Source organism: Lygodium microphyllum, chromosome 9 (assembly GCF_053477565.2).
Source record: "Lygodium microphyllum isolate KBCC chromosome 9, Lygodium_microphyllum_v1.1.10, whole genome shotgun sequence".
NCBI classification, from domain to species: Eukaryota; Viridiplantae; Streptophyta; class Polypodiopsida; order Schizaeales; family Lygodiaceae; genus Lygodium; species Lygodium microphyllum.
In genome coordinates, this window is record NC_141143.1 from 35098908 (window position 1) to 35123351 (window position 24444).

Below are 24444 nucleotides of genomic sequence, written 5' to 3' on the forward strand. Positions count from 1 at the left end.
GCCGGCCATAGCCACTCTCCTGGATTCCACTCCAGCTCATCAAGTGGTTTGCCCTCCCAGATCCAAAGGCGCCACTCCCTGAGCTCCTTCCAAAAAGCATAGGGGTCCAGTTGCCATGTCTTCCCCTGAAGGACCACCACCCGAATCCTCCTCCACGAAAGGGCGGCAATTCCCTCATCCTGCTGCCCTCTGTCAAGGGCCAGATGTTCCCCCTCCTGAACGGCGAAGAAAATCCACTACGGGGCACCACCCACTCTACCTACCACCTAAAGGGGGATGCCTGCTGGTGAAAACCTAGCTGCCCATACGTCCCTGGGCTCTATCGGCTCTCGTATCGGGGGAGCAAGCCACTTTGGAGATATTGCTGCGTCTATCTCCCTTCTCCTCAACTCCACTCCTCTCTGGCAGCCTGATACTCGTTGCAACACCTCGTCCGCCATCCTGTACACCTCCCGCCATGTCCTGATGGTACGAGCCGATCAGGCCGGCCTCCCACCCAAGCCCACTGGATGTGGGGGTGCTCACCTATCTGTGCCCCTTCCTGATCTTTGACCTGGGGGTTCCAGATTACCGGCTGATGGTCTATCTTCTCCTGGCAGCCTGGGGGACTTTGGATTAGGGCCTTACAGAGGCCCTGCCACACGTGGAGTAAGCTGTGAAGGAAAGGTAATCTTGGGGAGGGCGGGGGGGGTTTTGGACTGACATGAAGATCCATCTCAGGGACGGCCTCGACTCACCGCCAAGCCTTGGTCTACAATCCTGGAGACCCTCCTGCAAATAAGACCTTCCAGGTTTGCCCGCCTGGTGTGAGACCGTGAACAACTAGCTTGCCCAAGAGACACATACTTTGGTACTCTGGGTCTATGATCCCAAGCCCTCCCTCTGACCTATGTTGTATGATGGTCGCCCACACCACCTTGGCCCGGGAACCATCAGACCCTAACCAAAGGAAATTCCGCACTAGGTGGCGAAACTGCACTACACACGATGAGGAGAAGCACCAACATGAGGCGATGTACCAGGCCATCGCTAGGAGGACCTGGTTAACCACCAGGGCTCGTCTGGCTAGTTAGAGGCGGACCGTGCTCCAGTAGGTCACTTTCCTCCGAATAGAATCAAGGACAGGAAGAAACTGCTGGGCAGGAGTGATGTGGAGTCCTACCTGGAAACCTAGGTACCGGACTCACCCATCTAAATCCTAGGTGGATGCCCCACTTCGTGCTAGAGTCCAAGTCTGTGAGAAAATCAACTGTCTTTCGCCAGTTGATCTTCGCTCTCACTGCAGAATAGAATACGTCAAGGGCTAGTCTTACTCTCTCTAGCATCAACTCATCGTCCTCTATGTAGAGGGTTGTATCATCTGCGTACTCTGAGTCTGACAACTCAGTCTCCTCTCTTACTGGAAGCGGAGGCCGTATAATCCGCTCACACATAACCTGAGTAAGTGAGACATCGCCTTTGCGAGGACTAGAAACAAGTATGGGGCGAGGGGGCAACCCTGTCGAACCAATCTCTCCAACTGAAACTCCTTCCCTCGCCTTCCGCCTATGAGACCCCACTAATCCAAGCCTGGGGGAACCCTAACCTCACCATGGTGCCCTCCAGGAAATCCCAGTCCACCTTGTCATAAGCTTTCTCGAAATCCAAGAGTAGTACGACCAATCTCTGCCCACTGTACTGACCCCACTCTGTCGCTTCAAAGAAGGTTAATACATTGTCTAGGATGCTCCTATCTTGGACAAATCCTGTTTTAGTGTCATGGATGATATTTGGAAGCATGGCGCGTAGTCCCCTACCAATCATCTTTGCCAGTGCCTTATAGACCACTGACAATAAGGTGATCGGTCTCCACTGGGAAAGCTCCAACCGGTCTACCCCTTTTAGGAGAAGACTAATAAGGCCTGCCGAGAGACTCCCTGGCATCTATCCTAAGGTGAAAATCTCCTGGAAGGCCATCAGTAGGGGGTCCTTCACCACTTCCCCAGTAGATAGTGAAAAAGGCCTTAGAGAGCTCATCTCCCCCGGGCATTTCTACCCATCTTGTGTATGGAAAGCCTCCTTTAGTTCCTTCTCTATACAGGGGGCTAGGAGGGAGCGTCCCATCTCGTCCCTGTGACAAGGGATGGAATGTGATCCCATACCTACTGTCTGCATCTATGTCCTCTAGCTGAAGTTGCCTCCTACTGGAAAAGGCACGTGTAATAGTCGGTGGCAATCTCCATCACCTCGTCTAGGCTACAACGGGTCCTCTCATTCTGATCCCGGAGGCTGCATATCTGCTCTCCTGCGGTGCGAGGCTAGTGCACCTAGAAGAACTCTCTGCACATCATGTCTCCCTTCTGCGCCTAGAAGGTTGCTGAGGTTCAGAAAGAGAACTCCGAGTGCCTATCCTCTAGGCCAGCAATGGCTACTCACGCGCACCTCTTGTGCGTGGAGGGTGGGGTCCCCTGGTGCCTCCTACAATAGTCTCTGCGTGGCTGCAAGGTCCCGCCAGAGTGCTCTCTTCTCCTCCCAGCTCTGTTGCATGGCCTATATGACTGCCTCTTGGCAGATTCTACTCAACTCTGCTAGGACATCTGCAACCTCCTCTGCTATCCTGTCCTTCCTGCCCCACTCTATGGTCCAAATTTGCTCTATCTGTCTCGTCACCTCCTCCCTCCTATAGATCGAGTCAGGGATCCGACAGGATTGTGTGTTTAGAGCGGATGCTAGGGGTCAAGTGTCAAGAGATCCGAGCAGTGATCGGACAACGTGGTGCCTGCCAACTGCTCAATCTGGCCACCAGGAGAGCCTCCCCACTCTCCCACATAAAACTTGTCCAACCGCTCCAGTAGAACTCCACCTAGCCGCCTGTATCCCCAAGAGAAGTCCAACGATCTCTCCCTCCTATGGAAGGCAGGGTCTCTCCAGGCATCACGTGCTTCGACTTCCAACAAAAAGACCTCCCATGCCTCCTGCTCCTCCCCAACTATGCCTTGGTAGTTATTGCCTCTGCCCTACTAGTCTTCCAAAGCCTCCAGATTGTTGAAGTCTCCTCCAACGATCCACGAGTCTACCTCTGGGAGTCCATCCACGATCTCCACCCAGAACCTGCTGCGTGCCCTAACCTCTGCAGGGGCATAGACATTGAGGACTCCTAGGCACGAGTCCCCAATGTCCAATCTGACCCATAGAACCCTCCCTGCTACTATCGTCCCATGGTCTCGTACACAAGCGGTGAGACTTGGGCCAATAGAGATGCTTACGCCTCCACTCCTGCTGTGGGCACCTATGGCATACTCCCAGTAAGTATGCGAGCTGCCTGGCAGCACCTTCCCTACCCACTGGGCTTGGGTGGGGGTGAGCTTGTGCTCCTGTAGAAGCAAGATGTCGATCCGGTCCGGCCAGGGCAGCTCCTGCCGAACAATCAACTTCTTGGAACCACATGCCCCACTATAGTGGAGGCTATTCACATTCCAAGATATTAGGTGTAAACTCATGGGGAAACCTATGATTGACGAAACAGCCATCTGTTCGGTGTGGAGGCTGCAGATGAGGAGGAGAAACTGTGAGGCATGCAAGTACGCTTTGCTGCCAATCTGAACGGCGAACTCCAATTCCCCATGGAGGCTGTCGGCCGGACCATAGGGGTGATAGATGCTCCAAGTGGTACTATCAATGCATCTATTAGCCATGTTGAGAGTCGTGACTCGGTACACTGGTAGAAACGGGCTGTCTGTGCCAAGGGCCACTTGATCACATCCCTTAGAGATCTCTACTGTGGAGGGGCTCGAAAGATAATGCTCAAGTGTGGGACCTCGGCACCAGCCCACTAGTTAATGTCCATCATGCACCCAGGCCACTGCTGTGCAAACAATGCTAATCCATCATCTCCCATCCACTGGGAGATGTCATTCGCCACCTAACTCTTCAACTCCTTTATCTGTGCAATCGTTCACTCCCCTGAGTGGGAGGACTAAAGAAAAAATGCGTAGTTTAGTCCATCTAGTGGTGCTAGTAGATGGACCTTGCCCCTCCTTGACTTAGAAACCACAAAGATCCCCACTTCTATAGGTAGTGGGAACTCTCCGCGCTCCGCAACTCTCAGGTAGGACCATGGGCCACTGCGGAAGAATTGTGGCAACAACTATGCATGTGAAGGTGTGACAAGCAGTAGGGGCAGATGAGCTGGTGGCTGTATGGGAGGGGAAGGACTGCTGGTGCGAGGAGGAGATAGGTGTGCGTGGCTCATCGCCTCCTAAGGGAGGATGGGGGTGGGACTAGGAGGGACCACTTGAACCGGGTGTGGATCAGGGGGGGTGCTCGATATGGAAGGTGGTTGGGGGGAAGAGGATCGAGGGATAGTGGAATGGACAGGGATGCATGGCGGGTGTATGGGGGGATTGGTGGCCCTAAAAAGGAGGAGCTCTGGGCCTTGGGTCAGTGGGGGGGGGGGACATGGGATGTAGAGGGTGTAGGGGCTGTGGGAACTCAGGCGAGGCAGTCTGTGGCGCGGGTAGTGGATGTGGGGGGCTGCAGTCTTACTGGGTGTGACGAGCAAGGGGGGGCTGTGGAGTGCTCTGCCGAGGCGCTTGCCCACCTGCTCCCAACGTCGCCCCCCCTGCCGTCTCCCTCTCTGTCGTCTCTATACTCGTGTGAAACCGTCTGCATCCACCTGTGGGCCTATCGCCAGAGCCACCCTAGCACCGAAGCGCATACACTCTGCTGCCTGGTGCCCAAAGTCATGGCAGCACAGGCATTGCCTTGGCTGTCCAGTCACAATGACCTGCTGCCTAAAGGAGTGTCCGCCTGCCTCAATCTCTAGGAACTGTGGAATATTCTTAACCTCTTTCATTGCCACCCATACCTTGGGGACTCCTGCGGCAGTCATTACATCCGCGAAGGACGCGAGGACTGTACCAAAGAGCCGTCCAAAGTCTTCCACCAACTAGCGATACTTTATCGCCAGGCTGGGAAAGAGAAGGGTGACCGGGTTCTGAAGAAACCTGTTGTAGAGTGCAAATGCCTCCACAGTGAAGCCACTGTACCAAGGGACCATGTACATGACCCCCTTTGTGGACGCATAAGGTGAACTGGCAAGTAACTCTCGAGCTGAGCCGAACCATGAAGATTCCTTGGCCCATTAGAACCACCTCCACGATTTGCGCTGTGCCAATGCACAACATGAAGTGAAGCCAGTCCCAAAGCTAGGCCCTGGCTGGGGAATGTCCTACTACTTGACCATAAATCGATGTTTCCTTTAGCCCCGACGGCTAGGAGCTGCTCCTCAGAGAGGACGACACACAAGGTGTTTGACTGGGGGGCACTTGCTGAGTACGCTGGCGTCTGACCAGAGGTTTCCACTACGCGTCCCTTTTGAAAAGCTACCAGTCACGTTGCGATGCCGCCTGAGGGGGAAAGTTATTGCAGATGGAGGGAGCAACTAGAGGGTGGGGAAATGGCAAGGGGAGGGAGGGAGTTGCTGTTTTGGCGGTGGGGGGTGTTGGACGCTACGGATATCGGGTTACGCTAGAAGCGGATGGGAGAGGTGTGTCCTAGGACGACGGCAAGGCGGAGGGGCAAGCTAGCAGCGGCCAGACAGGGCGGGCGCAAGCTGTCAAGGCGGGGGCGAGCAGTCGGGGGTGGTGCATCAGACGGAGCGGGCAGGGGGAACACAGGCCAAGTGGCGGATGAGCAGGCGGGAGGGAGGGTTGACAAGAGAGGAGGGAAGGGGAGGACAAGCGAACGGGAGGTGGGAGAACGGGAGGGAGAGAGACTGGCGAACAGGGGGGAGGGGGGGGAGGGTTGTCGAATGGGAGGAAGGATGACTGGAGTAGGGCAAGGGGGGGGGACTAGCGCAGGCAGGGGGGGGGGAAGGACTGGCGCGGCAGCAGTTCGAGAGCGGGGATGGAGGGCAACAACGACGCAATGGTGGGGAGATGGTGAGCTAGACTGTAGGATGTGCCAACTGGATGGGATTGCTGATTACATTTCACATGAAAGAGATAGAGGAGCTCCACTAGCTGGCACTTGGATACCTCTCCTATTGTATGCAGATGACATTGTATGGATAGCTGACTCTCTAGAGGGTCTACAGAGACACTTGGATGCATTACACTCCTATACTTTGGACAGTGGGCTTTCACCGAACCTTGGTAAAACCAAGGTGATGGTGTTTAATACTACACCACAGTGGGTCAGGAGATCAGCACCTAAATTCACATATGGATCTGAGGAGCTGGAGTATGTGGATTCTTATACATACCTGGGAGTCTTATTCACAAGGCCCACCTTTTCTATGCGAAAGGCAACAGACACTAGACTGACTCACAGATACACAGCACTAGGTGGTTTGGAGAGGATGTGCTCACAGGTGCAATTCCAAGAACCCCGCACCAAGCTATGGCTCTTCGATACACTGGTCACATCCACACTACTTTATGGAGTACAGATATGGGGACCCAGTCTTGACCACCGTAGCAGATCAAGGTGCACTTATGACGGATGGAGATCGATGGAGAAACCCCTAGTGTCCATGATATCCAGGATGATCAGATGTAATGCCTCAGTGCCACATGAGATTATCAGAGCCGAGCTAGCAGCTAAACCAATTGTGGTAGAGGCCCTCACCCGATTAGTCACATACATACATAGCCTATGGGACTTACCCACACATAGGTATGCACGGTTGGCCCTTGAGTCCTCCAGGCAGCTTGCCAGAGAGGGTGATACTTCATGTTGGTATGCACAGATGTCGGCCTGGTTTGAGCTGCATGGCTTTAGCATGGACAAGTTACCCCCCTTCCACTATTCCCTTGATGCACCATCTCTTGATCTAAGCAGGTTAGAGATTCACAAGATCATCAGAATGGATCTTATCCAGTTGGATATCAAGCGGACATGGTTGATGCCAGGGCACGAGCTAGTGACAAAGATGGCTTTCTACCGCGAGCATTGCCTTCATACTACAGATGATGGATTTATTGCTCGCCCGAGATACATGGACACCCACCTTTCCCATGAGATCAGATGTACTATTGGCCAGTTGCGCACCTCCTCACATCAGCTAGAGATTGAGATTGGAAGATATAGATCCATCCCATCAAAGGAGAGTATATGCCAGATATGCCAATTAGAGCCAGAGACAGAGGAGCATTATATCTGCCATTGCCCAGCGTATTATGAGGTCCGTGGTCGTTTCCACTGTCTTTTTAGAGATAGATTTGGACCACTATCTAGAATCATGGATTTTATCGATCAGTGATGCCTTGGCCTCTTTCTTCTTGAGATACGACGGCTTTGTGACATTCGCCTCAAGAGTACAGTTGCTCCAGGACACCGAGACCCTCCATGGAGGCAGCTCATAGACTTCTTTGCAAAGGAGACTCAGAAGACTTCAATATAGTTACAGCCACAGTCCACACGAGAGCCTCTCTCACCGCCACAATCCACACATAGACAAGGAGTATTGATTAATTGAGCCGTTCATCTTAGCCGATCCAGACGTCCTAGGCCTCGACACAGACACCGATGACACCTTCATAGGTGGATACATGGGATTATTGCTTAGGCTAGAGCTAGGCCCTCCATACCCACATGAGATTGTACCATTTGGAGCTCATTGTTACTAGATAGAGCTCTATGTTTTACACATAGCCATAGTTAGTTTCCTTTCTTATTTTGCTTTGTGCTACATATTTTGCCCAGACAGTTGTACCATCATACACATGATTGTAACTCATGGTCTCATAGGTCATTTTGGCCTTTTGTAGACGTTAATATATCATTTCATTTCATTTCTCTCTCTTTTTTTTTTCGTAAAAGGTAATTGTATTAATTACGAAAAAGTTTACATGATTACAAGATACATGATGGCTCTACCCCATCGTGTGTACACACTGACTCTTTACAAGAACCAGACGGCCAAAGAGTTACAAAATCATGGCAAAGACGCGGAGGAAATTGCCATATGCCAAGGGCGTAAGTCCTCCCGAGAGAGGATGTCAGAGTGCCGGAGAAGATCTATCTGCCAATACAAGAAACCTTTAAGCCTAGCAATACGCCGCTGAACATTATAAGCGGAATCAAAAAGGAAAGCATTCCGAATGGTCCAGTTGTGCCAACAGCCCCAATATCGAAGAAAGTGAAACAAGATCTTCATATGTGGCTGTGTCGGTGTGGGATATTTGGGCTGCGCGAAAACCCAATCAAACGGGCGAAGCGAGAAACCAACCACTGCTCGCCAGACGGCTGACAAGAATGACCAGATTTTCTGAGCAAGGGGGCAAGAAATAAAACGATGACGGGCAGATTCCACAGTGGTGGTACAAAAGAAACAGTTGCCATTGGAGATTCGGCGCTTGGAAAGAGCTGAAGCAAGCGGAAGACCACCAATCATCACCCTCCAAAGAAAGACCTTATATTTGAATGGTGTCTTATTTAACCAGCCCTCCATCACAGTTACCCTCCACCATGACCAGGATTTATGCAATCCCCATAGAATATTAGCTTTAGTAACCAGCCATTGATGATCTTTAATTAGAAGATGATACACCTGGTTAGCTGAAGCCTTTTCTAAATTCAGCCTGCCTGCAAAGTCCTAGTCCTGCCAGGGATGATCCGTAGCAAGGGCAGGAAAGGGTTGTCTACTCTGAAGCACCGTCAAAAGCTGTTCCCATAAATACCTGTATCCACGAGGGATCCTAAAAAGCCTCCTGGCTGTACGAAACGACATGAACACATTGCGACTGGCAAGAGTGGCATCCGGGACCAAAGGCTTAAACGTGCCATACGGTTGAATTGTGGTCGAAGCTCATGTTTACCGTCCCACGAAATTAACCGCGAGACTGCCAACAGTTCCAATTGAAACGAATTAGTGGCTAAACGATCCTCCGCTAGATGCCACTGAGACTTCCGGAGGACCAGTCTCCAGGAACACACCAAATGGGCAAGCAGAGATGAGGAAGAACTGGAGAACCGAGAATCGGCATTAAGAACATGCCACCACGAACTGCGGATGTGGGTATTACCATGCAGAAGCCCGTGATCCTCAAGAAAATAACGGGCTATGACGACCCAAGGATGACAATCCGAGCACATGGCACGAAAAAGAGACCAGCGGAGTGCCAGCATATGAGTGTGGGCATCCAAAATAGCCCCTCCACCCATGCGTTTTGGGGTGCATGCATGCGACCAAGAAATCCAGGAAATACCCGCATGCAAGGAATCCTTCTTCCATAACATGAAACGAATAGACTTCGTAAGATCATTCAGTGTAGTAGTAGTCCAGGGTAGCAATGGCAAGAAATATGTAAGCATTGGCAACATTATTGTCTGGGCTACTTTGAGGCGAACATGGAAGGGCCGGGCTTGAGACTTCCAATACAGAAACTTAGCCGCCAGTTTCTGTGAAATCCAGTGTAGTAGCTGCTTTGGGGGAACATCAACCCCCAAAGGGTACCCAAGTTGCTTGACAATGGAGCCACGGGGGACAACCATTCCCTGCCAGTCTAGTGACTGCAAATCCGACTCCGTGCAACTGAGAACGGCTGATTTCAAGGCGTTAATGCGAAGACCAGAAGCCTGACCAAAGAGAGCCCAAACATCTAATGCTTTGTGAAGGTTATCTTTGTCCGCATGCAGAATCATAAAACTGTCATCAGCCAAGGATTGACCAATGAAGTGCTGTCCAGAGGGAAGTAACAATCCAGGCAACTGAGTAGAAGCTGCAATATGAGATAACATCGAAAGAACCGGATGAGTTGCAAGGGCAAAGAAGAGAGGACGCAAAGGGCACCCCTGTCTGACAGAGCGGGCAAGGACAATTGGCTTGGTAACGCCTCCATTCAACATGACCCACGAAGATGCTACAACACTAATAGTGTAGATTAGACGAGACATCAGGGCACCAAAGCCCATAGCAGACATAAGTTCTACAATGAAAGACCGGTCCAAATAATCAAAAGCCTTTTCCAGGTCCAATTGAACCAGTACGACCTCCTGATTTGAATGCCTTGCATAATCAATCGCCAGTTGCACATTTAATACATTGTGCAAAATGTTTCTGCCCTTAATGAAACCATATTGGAGAGGATGCACGATGGCAGGAAGATGCTTATGGAGGCGATTTGCCATAACTTTGGAAAAGATTTTATACATAGAACCCATCAAAGAAATTGGGCGCCACTGTTTCAACATGGATGGCGAAGGAACTTTTGGAAGCAGTTTAATAAGACCTTTCCAAGAGGAAGGCATGATCCCTGTTTCCCATACCCGCTGAAACAAAGCCGTCAAAGGTTTCGCGAGCTGGGTGGAAAAAAACTCAAAGAACTCATTGGTGAGACCATCCTAGCCAAGACTTTTATCCTTAGGCAAGTGTAACAGAACATCCATAACCTCCGACTCACAAATATCTGCCTCCAGAGTAAATTGCATGTCCTGAGGAACTTGATTGCGGACCAGATCATAAAAAACTGAACGAGCATGAGTAATTTGGCCTAAAGGAGGAGAAGTAGAACCAAGAAGGTCGAGGAAATAATTTCTACACATATTCACAATCATCTGCGGATCAAGAATCATTTGACCTTCTGCATCTTGGAGCCTAGTCATATTCTCTCGAGCAGGAGAGGCATGGAGAGCTCGAAAGAACTTATGGGTCTGACAAGCACTGTCTTGCAGAGTGTCCGTTAGATGTTGCAATTTGACCTGCTGATAGGATTTCAACTGAAACTCTTTAATAAGATCAGCCAGACGCGTTGCTAGTGATAGCAGAAATGCGTCATCGGGAGTGTCCACTAGCAAAGAACGAGCCAAAGCCAGCAGTTCCTCCACTGCCTGTCGGCGCTGTCGACAAAGAGAGGCATGATGGGTCCCATACTGGTGAGCAACCCGCTGCACATTGGAGAGCAATCATTGAAAGGAAGCAGTGCCCTGAGATGAGAAATACAATAAGAATCAATCAATCAATTGCTGCATATAGCCATGGAAGATTGCATACTTCAAATAGGACGAGTTGAAACGCAAAGGGAGTCTATCCAAAAATTGCTTGAAAGGTGCAATGGGTTGTGCAAGGAGCTCAAGCTGCAGAGGGAAATGATCCGACAATGCATATTGTTGTAACACTTTCATTTCGAGCATCTCAGGAAGGAAATCATCATCCTGCATGATGTATATGCGGTCTCCGTGACCATGTTGTGGCAAACTGGGCAAAATGGAAGGTAAACCGTGTAGAAGAAGGATACAGCCAAGACCAAAGATCCTGCTTAAGAATGGCAAAAGCCAACTGCTGCCACATACGTCTTTCCAGCGCATCCATTACCAAATTTTCTGATATGGACTGTAAAGAATCAACACACATTAAAATCCCCCATCAAAAAACCCCGTCTGCCAAGGGACAAGGAAATCTGCAAGGTATGCCAAAGCTCCCGGCGAGATAGAGGATCATTCGGAGCATAGAGGCCAAGTAACCATAAGATCTCTCCTTCGAATAAAATTTCAATCACCACAAAGCCGCCATGTACATCATTCTTGATAAGAACCGGCTGATATTTTTCATGTACAATCATAAGCATACCAAAATACTGCCTGGCATGTGTCCCTGCATAGAACAAACGAAAACCATGGCAATCCACAACTTTACCTGCTTCACTATGACTCTTGTGCTCAACAGCACACAAGACATCCCACTGATTCTCATGCAATATTGTCCACATGGCATGTTGCTTGTGGCGAGAACAAATTCCTCGCACATTCCACGTAGCTATCTTCATGTGGATTCAAAAGAAGATCAGGTATGAGGCACAGCTTGCCTCGATGAGACCTTTTCGGCAAGAATGTCTAGGACACCCTCATCCAAGAAATCAGCTAACATGGTAAAAGAGTTCCGACGACCAGATTTGGAAGTGGATGGCATATCCGCTGACTTGGGGATGGAGCGGGGATAACGACGATCCCATGGGGTAATGACGTTACCTCGAGTATCAAAAGCCAGCTTAGCAGGTGGACCATTTGGACCATCCAAAGACACTCTCCTAGCTGGCTGTTGACGGGGAGCAGAGGAAACCATAGCAAGAGCAGAGTGCTCTGAAGACATCATTTCTTTCCTGCGCATATACGTACGCATGGAATCTGGTGAGGCAATAGGCACAGTATCCACCATGCCAGCAACAAGCCTGTTGCCTTTTTTCGCGTGTACATCTACCCAGTCATTGCCACCAGAATCAAAACCCGAGACCTGTTGTTTACCTTTATTCAAAACTTTAGGTGGCTGGGTGTGACATTAATGTGACATTAAAAGTGATATTTAATGTCACATTAAGGTCATAAGTGTGGAATGTGACATTAAAAGGAATATTTAATGTTACATTAAGGTAAATTTAGGGGAACATGCACGAGAAGGACCGTCCGGGCTCTTGGGCGCCAGAACGGGGTCAAAGGGAGCCTAGAGAGTAAGGGAGTCCAGAAATAGTAGGACTCCAGCTAGTTGACGGCTGGCAAAGAGATAAGCTTGAAGGCCAGCACTTATCTAGGCGTGGCTGGGAGGTGAAGAACACTCGTGCTTCCATCAGTCTCAAGAAATCTGTTCCCGTAATCTAACATTGGTATAGTTCCGGGGATCAACCTATGGCAGATCCCCATGAACCAGACATACAAGAAGAACAATGGGAAGAATTTTTTGCCACGAGAGAGCAATTTGATGATCTTTCTGCTCGTGTGCAAACTCAGGGGGTTCAAATGGAGTTTTTAACTCAAACACTTACTGAAATAAAATCTCAGCTAACTTTATTATTGGAAAAAGATAAAAATAAGATAGAAATCTCAGATGCCCCATCTTCATCGAAAGATTTAGATGCGACCATTCGAGATTCTAAAGAACCCCAAACCTATCATAAATTGAGGGATAATCTGGTTTTAAAAGATATGAAACCACCTCAATTTTACGGGGAGGAAAAAGACAGGAATAAAGATACAATCTTTAATTTCCTCCAAAAATTGGAAGATTTACATAAATTAAAAAATACACCACCACATCTCCAAGCACTGGAGGCCAATTTAACTTTGGGGCCCAAAGCATATAAGTGGTGGCGAACCTTAAAGAAGGCGAATAAAATACCTGAAACTTGGGCTCAATTTGAATCCGTATTTTTAAAAGAATTTCTTCCTGAAAATGAAATGGAAAGAAATTGGGAAGATTGGGATTATGTCAGACAAAAGGGACGACCCCTACTGACATATCTGGAGGAATATCGTGAGATAATCCTCAAACTGGAAGGAATTGATGAATTCCAAAAAACAAGAGGATTCATTAGGGGACTGGATAAAGCCTGTAAAAAGGAAGTAAAACGGAGTTTACCTAAGACGCTTGAAGAGGCAATTAAATTTGCATTAATTTATGAAGATAGTACGCGTCCAGGTACACTCACCAGTCTCACTGATATGGAGCCCAAGTCTAAGGAATTAGAAACCTCAAAATTTGTGGGCAAATTTAAAAGAAAAATGTCATTTTTCAAGGGTAAAAAACAACCTTTTGAAAAGAAACCATATATGAGGCCAAAGCTAAGTCCTGATGACTTTGATAAGGCCAAAAAACAAAAATTGTGTTTTAATTGCCTATCCCCTAACCATGCTGCTTGGAATTGCCCTCAAAAGAAAAAGGGGGAAGACAAAGAAAAGGACAAGGGCAAGGGAAAAGAAAAACAAATCCATGTAGTGCAGACCTTAGAATTAAAGGGCCATGAAAAATATAAATCTTTAAAGGTCTTGCACATGGATGTACAACATAAGTGTTGTATGTCAACTTCTTTGTGGCAGCCTACTTTTGGGCCACATGATTTACTTAGAGTACATGGATTGATAGCTGGAAAACGGGTTAGAGTCATGATTGATGACTCTGCCACACATAATTTTATAAATTATGCACTTGTCAAAAAATTGAAACTTCCCCAACAAAACAGTGAGCATCAATACGTTGTGCGTATGATGCAAGGCCAAGACAATAAAATATGGGATACAATGGTATCCAATTTGGAAATCGAGATTCAAGGATATAAAGATAAGCTTGATTTCCAAATAATGAACATGGAAAGAGCTGATATTGCTCTAGGGAGGGAGTGGCTATGGGGATTGGAACCATCCTTAAAACGTAGCTATCACCATAATACACTGGAATTTGAAAGGGATGGTAAGACTTTTGTTATTCAAGGTGAACATGAAGTATCTGATAATCCTTTGCTGTGTTCTACTGAAGTTCAGAAGCTAATAAAGAAGGAAGTTTGTGAGGTATATATGCTATGATCTCTTCTTGTACAAAATACTTTTACTTCCTGTAATATAAAGCAACAATTTTCTTATGTTTGCGAATTGAATGTAAATAATGAATTGAACAGTTTGTTAGATGATTTTAAAGATGTGTTTCCTTCTGATTTACCTAGTGGCCTTCCACCAGATAGGGGTGAAATAAATCACCCAATTGATATAAATAAGGATACACACCCAATTTCAAAACCACCATATAGGTTAAGTGAAACACAGCATCAAGAAGTTGAGAGACAAATTAAGGATTACCTGGATAAAGGGTTTATTCAACCCAGTAATTCACCTTGGGCTTCACCAATTTTATTGGTAAAGAAAAAAGATGGTTCTATGCGACTTTGTGTTGACTATAGAGCACTTAATAAAATAACGGTGAAGAATAAATTTCCTATGCCCAGAATGGAAGATCTTTTTGATCAATTACAAGGGGCAAAATTCTTCACAAAGATAGACTTAAGATCAGGTTATCACCAAATAAGAATTAAGGCACAAGATATTTCCAAAACGGCATTTCGTACTAGACACGGGCATTATGATTTTTTAGTGATGCCTTTTGGTCTCACTAATGCACCAGCTACTTTTATGAAGCTGATGAATAGTGTTTTACGGCCCTATCTAGGACATTTTGTAGTAGTCTTTTTGGATGATATCTTGATCTTTAGTAAATCAAGAGAAGAACATTTGGAACACTTATTATTAGTATTCCAACTGTTAAAAACACATTCCCTTTATGCGAAGAAAACTAAATGTGAATTCTTTGCACAAGAGGTCAAATATCTAGGGCATATAATCTCGAAAGAGGGAAACAACATGGATCCAGAAAAAGTAAGGGCAATTATTGAATGGCCACCTCCACGGAACCTGGAAGAGCTGCAGATCTTCCTAGGTTTATCTGGATTTTATCGTAGATTCATTCGAGATTATGCCAAAATAGCTGTTCCAATGACAGACCAACTTAAAGGGAAAGGGAAAAGTTTTAATTGGGGAACAGACCAAAATGAAAGTTTTCAAAAACTTAAGGTAGCTATTGCTACAGCTCCAGTATTATTAATAGTGGATCCCAATAAACCATTTGTGGTTGAAGCTGATGCCAGTGACAAGGCAATAGGCGCGGTCTTATTACAAGAAGGTCGACCAGTTGCTTTTGAAAGCAAGAAATTAGATCGTGCAAAACAGAATTATTCTGTTTATGAGAGGGAGCTGTATGCAATAGTACATGCAATGAAGAAATGGAGGCATTATTTGTATGGTGCCAAACTTTTGATTTTATCGGATCATGAAAGCATTAAGTGGCTTAATGATCAACCAGATTTACATGGACGTAAAGCCAGATGGGCCGAACTCCTCCAAGAGTTCGACTATGAAATAAGATATAGAAAAGGAAAGTATAATATAGTAGCTGATGCACTCAGCAGAATGCCCATCATTAATGAATTGAGTTTTACTCAGTTCACTTCCAGCTTGCTTGAATCTTTAAAAGGGAAATGCTAGGTTGATCCGGCATATTCCAACATATGGGAAGCAATAAAAAATGGGGATCCAAATGAAAGTGCTTCTACTGAGGAAGGAATATCTGAGGATGTTCAACTAGGAAATGGAGCATCACGGGTTGCTCAAACTGGATTCAAGTGGAAGAATTTTACCATTGATAATGGTTATTTACTCTACAAGGGTAGGGTATGTCTCCCGAAAGATATAGAAATAAGGCGCCAGATACTCTTTGAGTGTCATGATACCCCTAGTGCGGGACATCCAGGAGTTAATAAGACTTATAGTCTTATTAAAAGGCAGTTCTATTGGCCTGGAATGAATAAGGACGTCCTTGACTATGTGGTCAAATGTAATAAATGCCAGGTTAATAAAGCTGAAAAATTAAAAATGGGAGGACTTCTTCATCCATTAGAAATTCCTTCGGGAAAATGGGAGAGTATCTCCATGGATTTTATTGTTGCTTTACCTAGAACACAGAGGGGGCACGACTCTGTGTGGGTAATTGTGGATAGGTTAACCAAAATGGCTAGGTTTATTCCAACTTCAACTGATGTTAAAACACCAGAATTGGCTAGATTGTTCGTAGAGAACATATACCGATTGTATGGCCTTCCGGCAAATATAATTTCTGATCGGGATAGAAAATTTGATAGCCATTTTTGGCGTGCGGTATTTAGGAAATTGGATACTAAACTTAGCATGAGTACGGCGGATCATCCGCAAACAGATGGGCAAACTGAAAGGGTTAACCAAATTCTTGAAGATATGCTTAGGGCATATGTAAGCAAAAGGCAAACTAATTGGGAAGAGTATTTACTGATAGCAGAGTTTGCATATAACAGTGCCAAACACTCTTCCACTGGATATAGTCCATTTATATTGATGTATGGGTTTCAGCCCAGAGCTCCTTTTGCAGTAGGACTGCATAAGGAAAAGGTTCAGGCAGCTAAAGACTTTTTGGAGGATATGAATAGTATGTTAAAATTTGCTCAAGAAAATATTAAAAAGGCTCAAAGCCGAGCTAGAGCATATGCAGATCTTCACCGAAGAGACATCTCCTTTGAAGAAGGAGAATTGGTCTATCTTAAGGTGCCTGAACAAACTAAAACTATGAAAAAGGGACATTGTCCAAAGCTTTCACCAAGGTATTGTGGTCCTTTCATAATACTTAAAAGGGTGGGAGAATTGGCTTACAAGCTCCAACTACCTGCTGGTAGTAAAATACATCCAGTTTTTCATGTAAGCAAATTAAGGAAGAAGCTGGGTGATTTGGATAATCTAATCTTAAATGATGATATTGAGGAGTTATTCTATGACCAATCTAATCCACATGAACCAGAAAAAATATTAAATGTTCGTAATAGACGAACGAGGAATACTATTTATCAAGAATGTTTGGTTAAGTGGAAAGATTGTTCAGAAGAAAGCTCAACATGGGAGCGAGTAAGTATTTTAAAGAAAAGGTTTCCCGATTTACAGTTAGATCTTCCAAGTATCGTTTTCGAGGACGAAACCGATTCTTAAGGGGAAGGAAATGTGACATTAAAAGTGATATTTAATGTCACATTAAGGTCATAAGTGTGGAATGTGACATTAAAAGGAATATTTAATGTTACATTAAGGTAAATTTAGAGGAACATGCACGAGAAGGACCGTCCGGGCTCTTGGGCGCCCGAACGGGGTCAAGGGGAGCCTAGAGAGTAAGGGAGTCCAGAAATAGGACTCCAGCTAGTTGACGGCAAGCCTTTTCCACATGAAAAGCAATGTCCTGCAAAGTTGCCCCATTTCAAACGAAAATGTAAAGGATGCATACCAAAGCAGTTAATGCGTAACCAAGCAGGCCTTTTTCGAGCAGTGTCCCATAAAATACACAGGCGGTTGCGATTCATGGCCCTTAGGCTTGGGGGAACCAGAACAGTGCCCACAGCGGCCATGGCGTCTTTTAACAGTGGCCAATAAACAGCCAGACAGTTTTCCACTTCAACCCACACAGGGCATTCACGTTGCAACAGACGCTGAAAATCTGCCATGGGGCGCCATGGCAATGTCAGATGGGAGAGGATCGAGGTGCAGCTGAAGTGCAGTAGACAGTGTGAGAGTGAGAGACAGAGTTGAGCACGATACCCAATGCAATAGTACTGAATAGAGAATAAGCTGAAAGTACAAATGATAACCCTTATACCTTAGAGTTATAAGGGGCTGTTCACACCCGAACACAGTAAGTGCCCGTAAGTGTGCACCACAAGCACATACAAAATAGTACACATAATCTGGGGGAAAAAAACTCTCCTACCGAGAGTAAAAAGTGCCCCAGTGTCCTAGTGATCACCCGCACACTCCCATATGAGCGTAGGCGTAAGTAAGGCGTGTGAGATACCCAACAAACCCCCCTGGAGTGAAGAGTGATCAAGTGTACAAGGATCATCCGCCACCAAAGGGCGTCAAATTCAAAGCATCGCGAAATGCTTCAAATTTGTCTCGTGGAAGAGCTTTGGTGAAGATGTCTGCCACATTGCTGGTGGTAGGACAGTAGACAAGGCTGATATCACCTGCATGTAGCCTCTCTCTGACAAAGTGGTAGTGAATCTCTATGTGTTTTGTGCGAGCATGAAACACAGGGTTCCGTGCCACTGCAATGGCACTCTGACTGTCAGTATATAAAGGAGTAGGCTCCGTAACAGATACATCCAAATCAGCAAGTAAGCGTCTAAGCCATACGCACTCAACTGCAGTAGTGAAGGCTGCCTTGTACTCAGCTTCACATGACGACGTGGCAACAGTGGATTGTTTCTTGCTAAGCCAAGAAATGCATGACGAGCCAAGAAAGAAACAATTGCCACTAGTGGAGTGACGAGTATCAAAATCACCAGCCCAATCAGAGTCACTGTAAGCATGTAACTGCAGTGGTCCCCCCTTGGCATAAAGCAATCCAAGAGCTCTAGTACCCTGCAAGTAACGAAACACACGCTTCACAGCTTGCCAATGCGACATACGAGGCTGATGCATGTACCTGCTCAAAACTGAAACGGCAAACTGTATGTCTGGCCGAGTGTGGCATAGATAGATGAGACATCCCACTGCTGGAGCATAAGTATGGATATCAAACAAATCACTGTCATCATGTAATGACAGTTTGAGCCCAGGTTCCATGGGTGTACAAACTGGCTTGCAATCCTGTAAGCCAAACTTCTCAAGAAGTTGCCCAATGTACCTTGACTGACATAATCCAATGCCTCTAGCATCATGTACAAACTGGATGCCCAAGTAATAGTGCAAAATACCCAAGTCAGACATGTCAAAAGTTTGCTGTAAATTATTTTTGAATGCTGAAATCTGATCAGCACGTGTTCCAGTGAGCAAAAGGTCGTCTACATATAGACACAAAATCAGCATGGATCCCCCCTCTTTATGTACATAAAGGGTAGACTCAGATGGGCTGTTTACAAACCCCTGACTAAGCAAGAAGGCATCTATCTTTGCGTACCAAGCTCGTGGAGCTTGTTTCAAACCATATAGAGCTTTTTTCAGCTTGCATACTAAATTTTCTGAGCCTTCAACTGCAAAACCAATGGGCTGCTGTACATACACTTCTTCCTGAAGTTCCCCATGTAAGAATGCAGTCTTTATATCCAGCTGATGCACTTTCCAACCAAAATGTGCAGCCAAGGCAATCATAGACCGAATGGTTGTCATACGGGAGGTAGGAGCAAAGGTCTCCTCATAGTCAATGCCCTTTTTCTGTGCGTAGCCTTTAGCTACCAGCCGTGCCTTGTACTTATCTATGGATCCATCTGCATTCCTTTTCAATTTGTAGACCCATTTCGTACCAATGGCACGCTTGCCAACTGGCAAAGACACCAAATCCCAAGTATGATTCTTATGAATAGAATCCAATTCAGCTTGCATGGCTGCCATCCAATGCACACTATGTCGTGCATCCTCAAAACATTCAGGCTCCTCATTATCATGAGTACATGCTGCCATAACCAACTCCATGGAATGTGCTGAATCATGCAGTTGAGTTTGCCTTCGAGTACGACCAGCCAAGGGTGTTTCCAAATGACTATCTCTCATAGTCTGCGTGTACCATCTAGGCACCTGTCTTGCTTCCTGACTGTGTACAAGTTCCTGCTGAATTTCAGTTTCAGCAATGTGCTGATTTACTGCATGTTCCATAGGAGCAGCTGGCTGAACATTAGGTTCATTTTCTGAAGTACCAGCTGAATCACCAAATGTGATGGGCAGCAGCCCTTCAAAGACATCACGGGCAGCCTGATATGTATCAAAACCAGCCAAGGATAATTCTGATTTTTCATCAAATACAACATCCCTGCTGACAAAAACCTTCTTGGTCACGGGATCATAGAGTCTGTAGCCTTTGCTTTCGCTGCTATATCCCATAAAGATGCATTTTACAGCCTTGTTGTCCAACTTCTTTCGAAGTACCTGTGGAATATGGGCATATGCAAGACACCCAAAAGTACGGAAGTGGCCAACAGAAGGTTTGCGGCTGTGCCAAGCCTCAAAAGGTGTGACGGTTTTCAAGGCCTTGGTAGGACATCTGTTCAAAATGTGGCAAGCGCACATGACGGCTTCCATCCAAAAACTATGAGGCAAACTCTTTGCCTTCAGCATACATCTGGCCATCTCCATGAGTGACCGATTTTTCCTCTCTGCTACCCCATTCTGCTGTGGAGTATATGCAGTAGTGTACTGATGGATAATGCCCTTCTGCTGCAAATAAGAATTCAGCATAGAGGACATGTATTCCCCCCCTCGGTCCGAACGGAGAGTCTTAATCTTGCAACCAGACTGAGTTTCCACAAGTGCACTGAAAGCCAAAAATGCATCATACACTTCTGACTTCTTTTTCAAGCAGTAGACCCAGCACAAACGTGTAAAGTCATCAATAAATGTTACAAAATAGTAACAACCACCCAATGACTGTGTCTGCATGGGCCCACAAACATCCGAATGCACAAGCTGCAATCTGGCTGTTGCTCTAAAAGCAACATCACGGGGAAAAGAGAAACGATGCATTTTCCCCAAAATGCAACCCTCGCATAAATGCTCAGGAGGTCTCTCCAAGAGAGGTAATCCATCCAACATCTGAGTACGCTGTAATAGCATCAAGCTGCCATAGTTTACATGCCCCAAACGAGCATGCCATAACTCTGCCTCTAACATAGCAGGAGTAAGAGTGGATGTCAAATATGCAGACTGATCTACCGAAAGAGCATCCAACTCATATAACCCATGACACAAAGAACCTGTCAAGACCAATGTCATGTGTTCCTTGTCACGGACCATGCAACGGTCATCATCAAAGGTGACCTGCAAACCACAACGTGCCATAGAAGAAATGGAAAGCAGATTCTTCTTAATGCCAGGCACATACAAAGCATCCTGTAGGCGGAGAATAGAGCCATCAATGGCTGTAAGCTGAATCTCCCCAATACCACGAACAGGGTATGATGCATTATTAGCACACTGAACAGACTTCCCAAAGGGAGGTGCACCAAGAGAAGCAAACAAATCTCTACGAGATGTGATATGCCGTGATGCACCACTGTCAAAGAACCAAGTGTCAGCATCTTCTGTAGAGCTAAATGCTCTATCAGCCCAAGAGACATCATAACTGCAAGTGTAAAAACAATAGTCCCTGTCTGCAACAAAGGACGCGGACTCACTAGCAGTGGAAGGAGCTGCAGAAACAGACATCCCTGACTCCTTCTTCTTCTCTTTGGCGATGCGCTTCCTGCACTCAGTGATGTAGTGGCCAGGCTTCTTGCAGTAATGGCATTTTCCTTTCTTGGCTTGCGTGCCCCCCTGTTTCTGACTTGTCTGTGAAGTGTTACTACTACCAGAACTCTGCGAAGCATTTTTCCCTTGGTTGTTTTTACCCTTCTGCCTTGACATAAAAGCCTGCTCAGAGGCTATACCATCCACACCACTGTTCCGTCTAGTTTGTTCCTCCTCTAGAAGCAAACTGACAAGCTGAATGAAAGTGATGGGCTCTTTCGAAATCCTCATAGTGAGGTTCAAGGCAGTATGAAAAGCCAAGTAAGAGGGAGCCAGTGAATTCAATGTCGTAGAAATCAGCTGCGCATCTGAGTAGTACTCATCCACATTCATGAGTTGCTCCCGCAAGTCCTGAATTTTGTTGAGATGATCCTGCATAGAATCACCCTCATTCATCTTTAGAGTCTCTAGCTCTTTCTTCAAGAAAGAGATGCGAGTCTCATTCTTTCCTGCAAACATCTGCTCCAATATCAACCAAGCTTCTTGTGAAGAAGCTGCTGAACGAATATGAGGAATGATAGAACGCTGAACTGCCAATGCAATCAGCGACATAGCCTGTGCATCCCGTGTATCCCAAGTTTTCTGAGCTGCAGTTCTTGGGGGAAGTGGCTGAGCGAGCTGAGGTGGAGGGGGCTGAGGTTGCCCTCTTGCATGTCCTCCTGGAGGAGGAGTAGCGGGAGCCACAACTCCCGGTCGTGCTTCCTCTCCACTGACATAATCCCACAAATTTTTTGCCACTAATACATTCTTCATCATGAAAGACCAAAGGGAATAATTGTTCCCATCCAATCGGTCTTCCTTGGACACATAGGTGAATACATCTCCTCCCTGATTTGCCATTATTTCCCAAAAGGTAATAGAGCAATGTCAATGCAGTACGGGCTGGAAATCTGCAAATTTCCAGAAATTGCAGCAAACACAAGTCTGCAATTAATGTGCAAAGGGTACTCTGTCAAAAAAAACTGTCACTGATGCACGCTTCCCAAGGTGCAATTAGTGCTCAGCAGCACTAAAACATCAAAAGCCCCAAAATTTTCTGCCCAAAATTTCTGTCACAAATGTCTGTTACAAAAGCCCCAAAATGTGCATGCAATGTGTCACAGACAGACACAGCACGTTTCCCAATGTGCAAACAGTGCAGTGCAACACTGTTATGAATAAATCCCCAAAATTTTGCCAAAATCTCTGTCAAAAACAGTCGGTCTGTGACTGTATCAGCAGTTTAAATGCATCTGTCCTCCAAATACACAAAAGCCCCAAAATTTTCTGACCATTCAGTCAGAAATTTGCATGAAATTTTCTTTCCAGTAGATCTGTGCCAATTGCGTGTGAACCGCCGCTTCCAGAATTTTATTCTGGGCTGGAATAACAATAATTTTCAAAATGTTACCTGAGCGTGAAGCAGACTGGCGTGTGCTGGTTAGACAGGCGGCTAAGGTGGCGAGCAGAGCTGACGTGGAGTTTGGCGGGCAGTTTGGCGGCGCAGATCAACGGGCAGTTTGGCAGCGCAGGACAGTCGCGTGTGACGGGTCCGTTGACGAGCGGACTGTTTTACAATCGCGAGCTGCTGACGTGGACTTTTCAAAACGGCGGGCTGACGGGCTGCGTCGTCTGGCGGGCGTCGTTTGACTTAGTGTTGCTGACGTGGACTACAAACGACTCAGGACAGTCGAATCGTGTGGCGGGCGAACTGCAGGCGGACACTCGAGTAAAGGCGACGCACAGAGGAACAGCGCCTGGGCAGGGCGAGTGCAGGTACAGGTGGCGTCTGGGCAGGGCTGTGTTGCGCGCCGTCTGTTGGAGCTGCGCGCAGGGCAGATGCAGAACAGAGGTGGCTCGAGTGCGGTCAGGACTGCACGTTGCAAGCAGAAGCTGAGCTCAGAGCTGAGCTCTGATACCAAATGTCAGATGGGAGAGGATCGAGGTGCAGCTGAAGTGCAGTAGACAGTGTGAGAGTGAGAGACAGAGTTGAGCACGATACCCAATGCAATAGTACTGAATAGAGAATAAGCTGAAAGTACAAATGATAACCCTTATACCTTAGAGTTATAAGGGGCTGTTCACACCCGAACACAGTAAGTGCCCGTAAGTGTGCACCACAAGCACATACAAAATAGTACACATAATCTGGGGGAAAAAAACTCTCCTACCGAGAGTAAAAAGTGCCCCAGTGTCCTAGTGATCACCCGCACACTCCCATATGAGCGTAGGCGTAAGTAAGGCGTGTGAGATACCCAACAGGCAACACATGGACCAGACGGCGATCAACGAACAATGGCAGTTTAGACAGGAGAGTAGCACGGTGTGTCTCTGATTTCAACAGCACCTCAAAGAAACCCCAGGGGCCAACAAAAATCTCTTCAACACATTCCCCTTGTAGAAGACTGTGTAGCCACTGGTGAATACGAGAAAGCAGTGGGATCCTACCAGTGAAAAAAAGTATCACAGCACGTTCATAGAACACTCAAAAGGAGCGCAAGACATGTTTCGGATCCACAGTGGCTTCCAAAACATCTTCCGTTGCAGAGTCCGAAAAGACTTCCTGATTATGTTGAATATAATCGCCTAGCAAAGTGTTGGCAAACTCCAACAAGTGCTCCCAATCAACCTCCCGGCAATCCACAGAAACAGAAGCAACCTGCGCATAGGAACGATCCTCGTGATCCATTATCCCTGCCGAAGTATGCTTGGTGCGTTTGCCCGCTGGCTGGAGGTCAGGAGCAGGGGGCATCTCCTCTGTGCACGGAACCATGTCCTCTGGTTTCTCGATGTCAGAATCCGGACCAAGAGCTGCCACCGTTTGGTCTATGAAAGCCAGATCCAAGCCAACCATATTGTATCAGTACGTATGTCGAGACCGAG

The 24444-nt window shown here is 46.8% G+C and overlaps 2 protein-coding genes across 5 annotated transcripts in view; one reads left to right on the forward strand and one right to left on the reverse strand.

The window, feature by feature from the left end:
* Positions 1–24444, reverse strand: part of LOC148030941 (sphingoid long-chain bases kinase 1-like) — a 250691-nt gene that overhangs the window by 14757 nt on the left and 211490 nt on the right. The window lies entirely within an intron of this gene.
* LOC148030943 (uncharacterized) lies at positions 5954–8274 on the forward strand. Its single transcript, XM_087685825.1, has 2 exons — positions 5954–7239; positions 8226–8274. Exons 1-2 carry the CDS (start codon positions 6149–6151, stop codon positions 8272–8274), a joined length of 1140 nt encoding a protein of 379 aa, XP_087541951.1. The 5' UTR covers positions 5954–6148.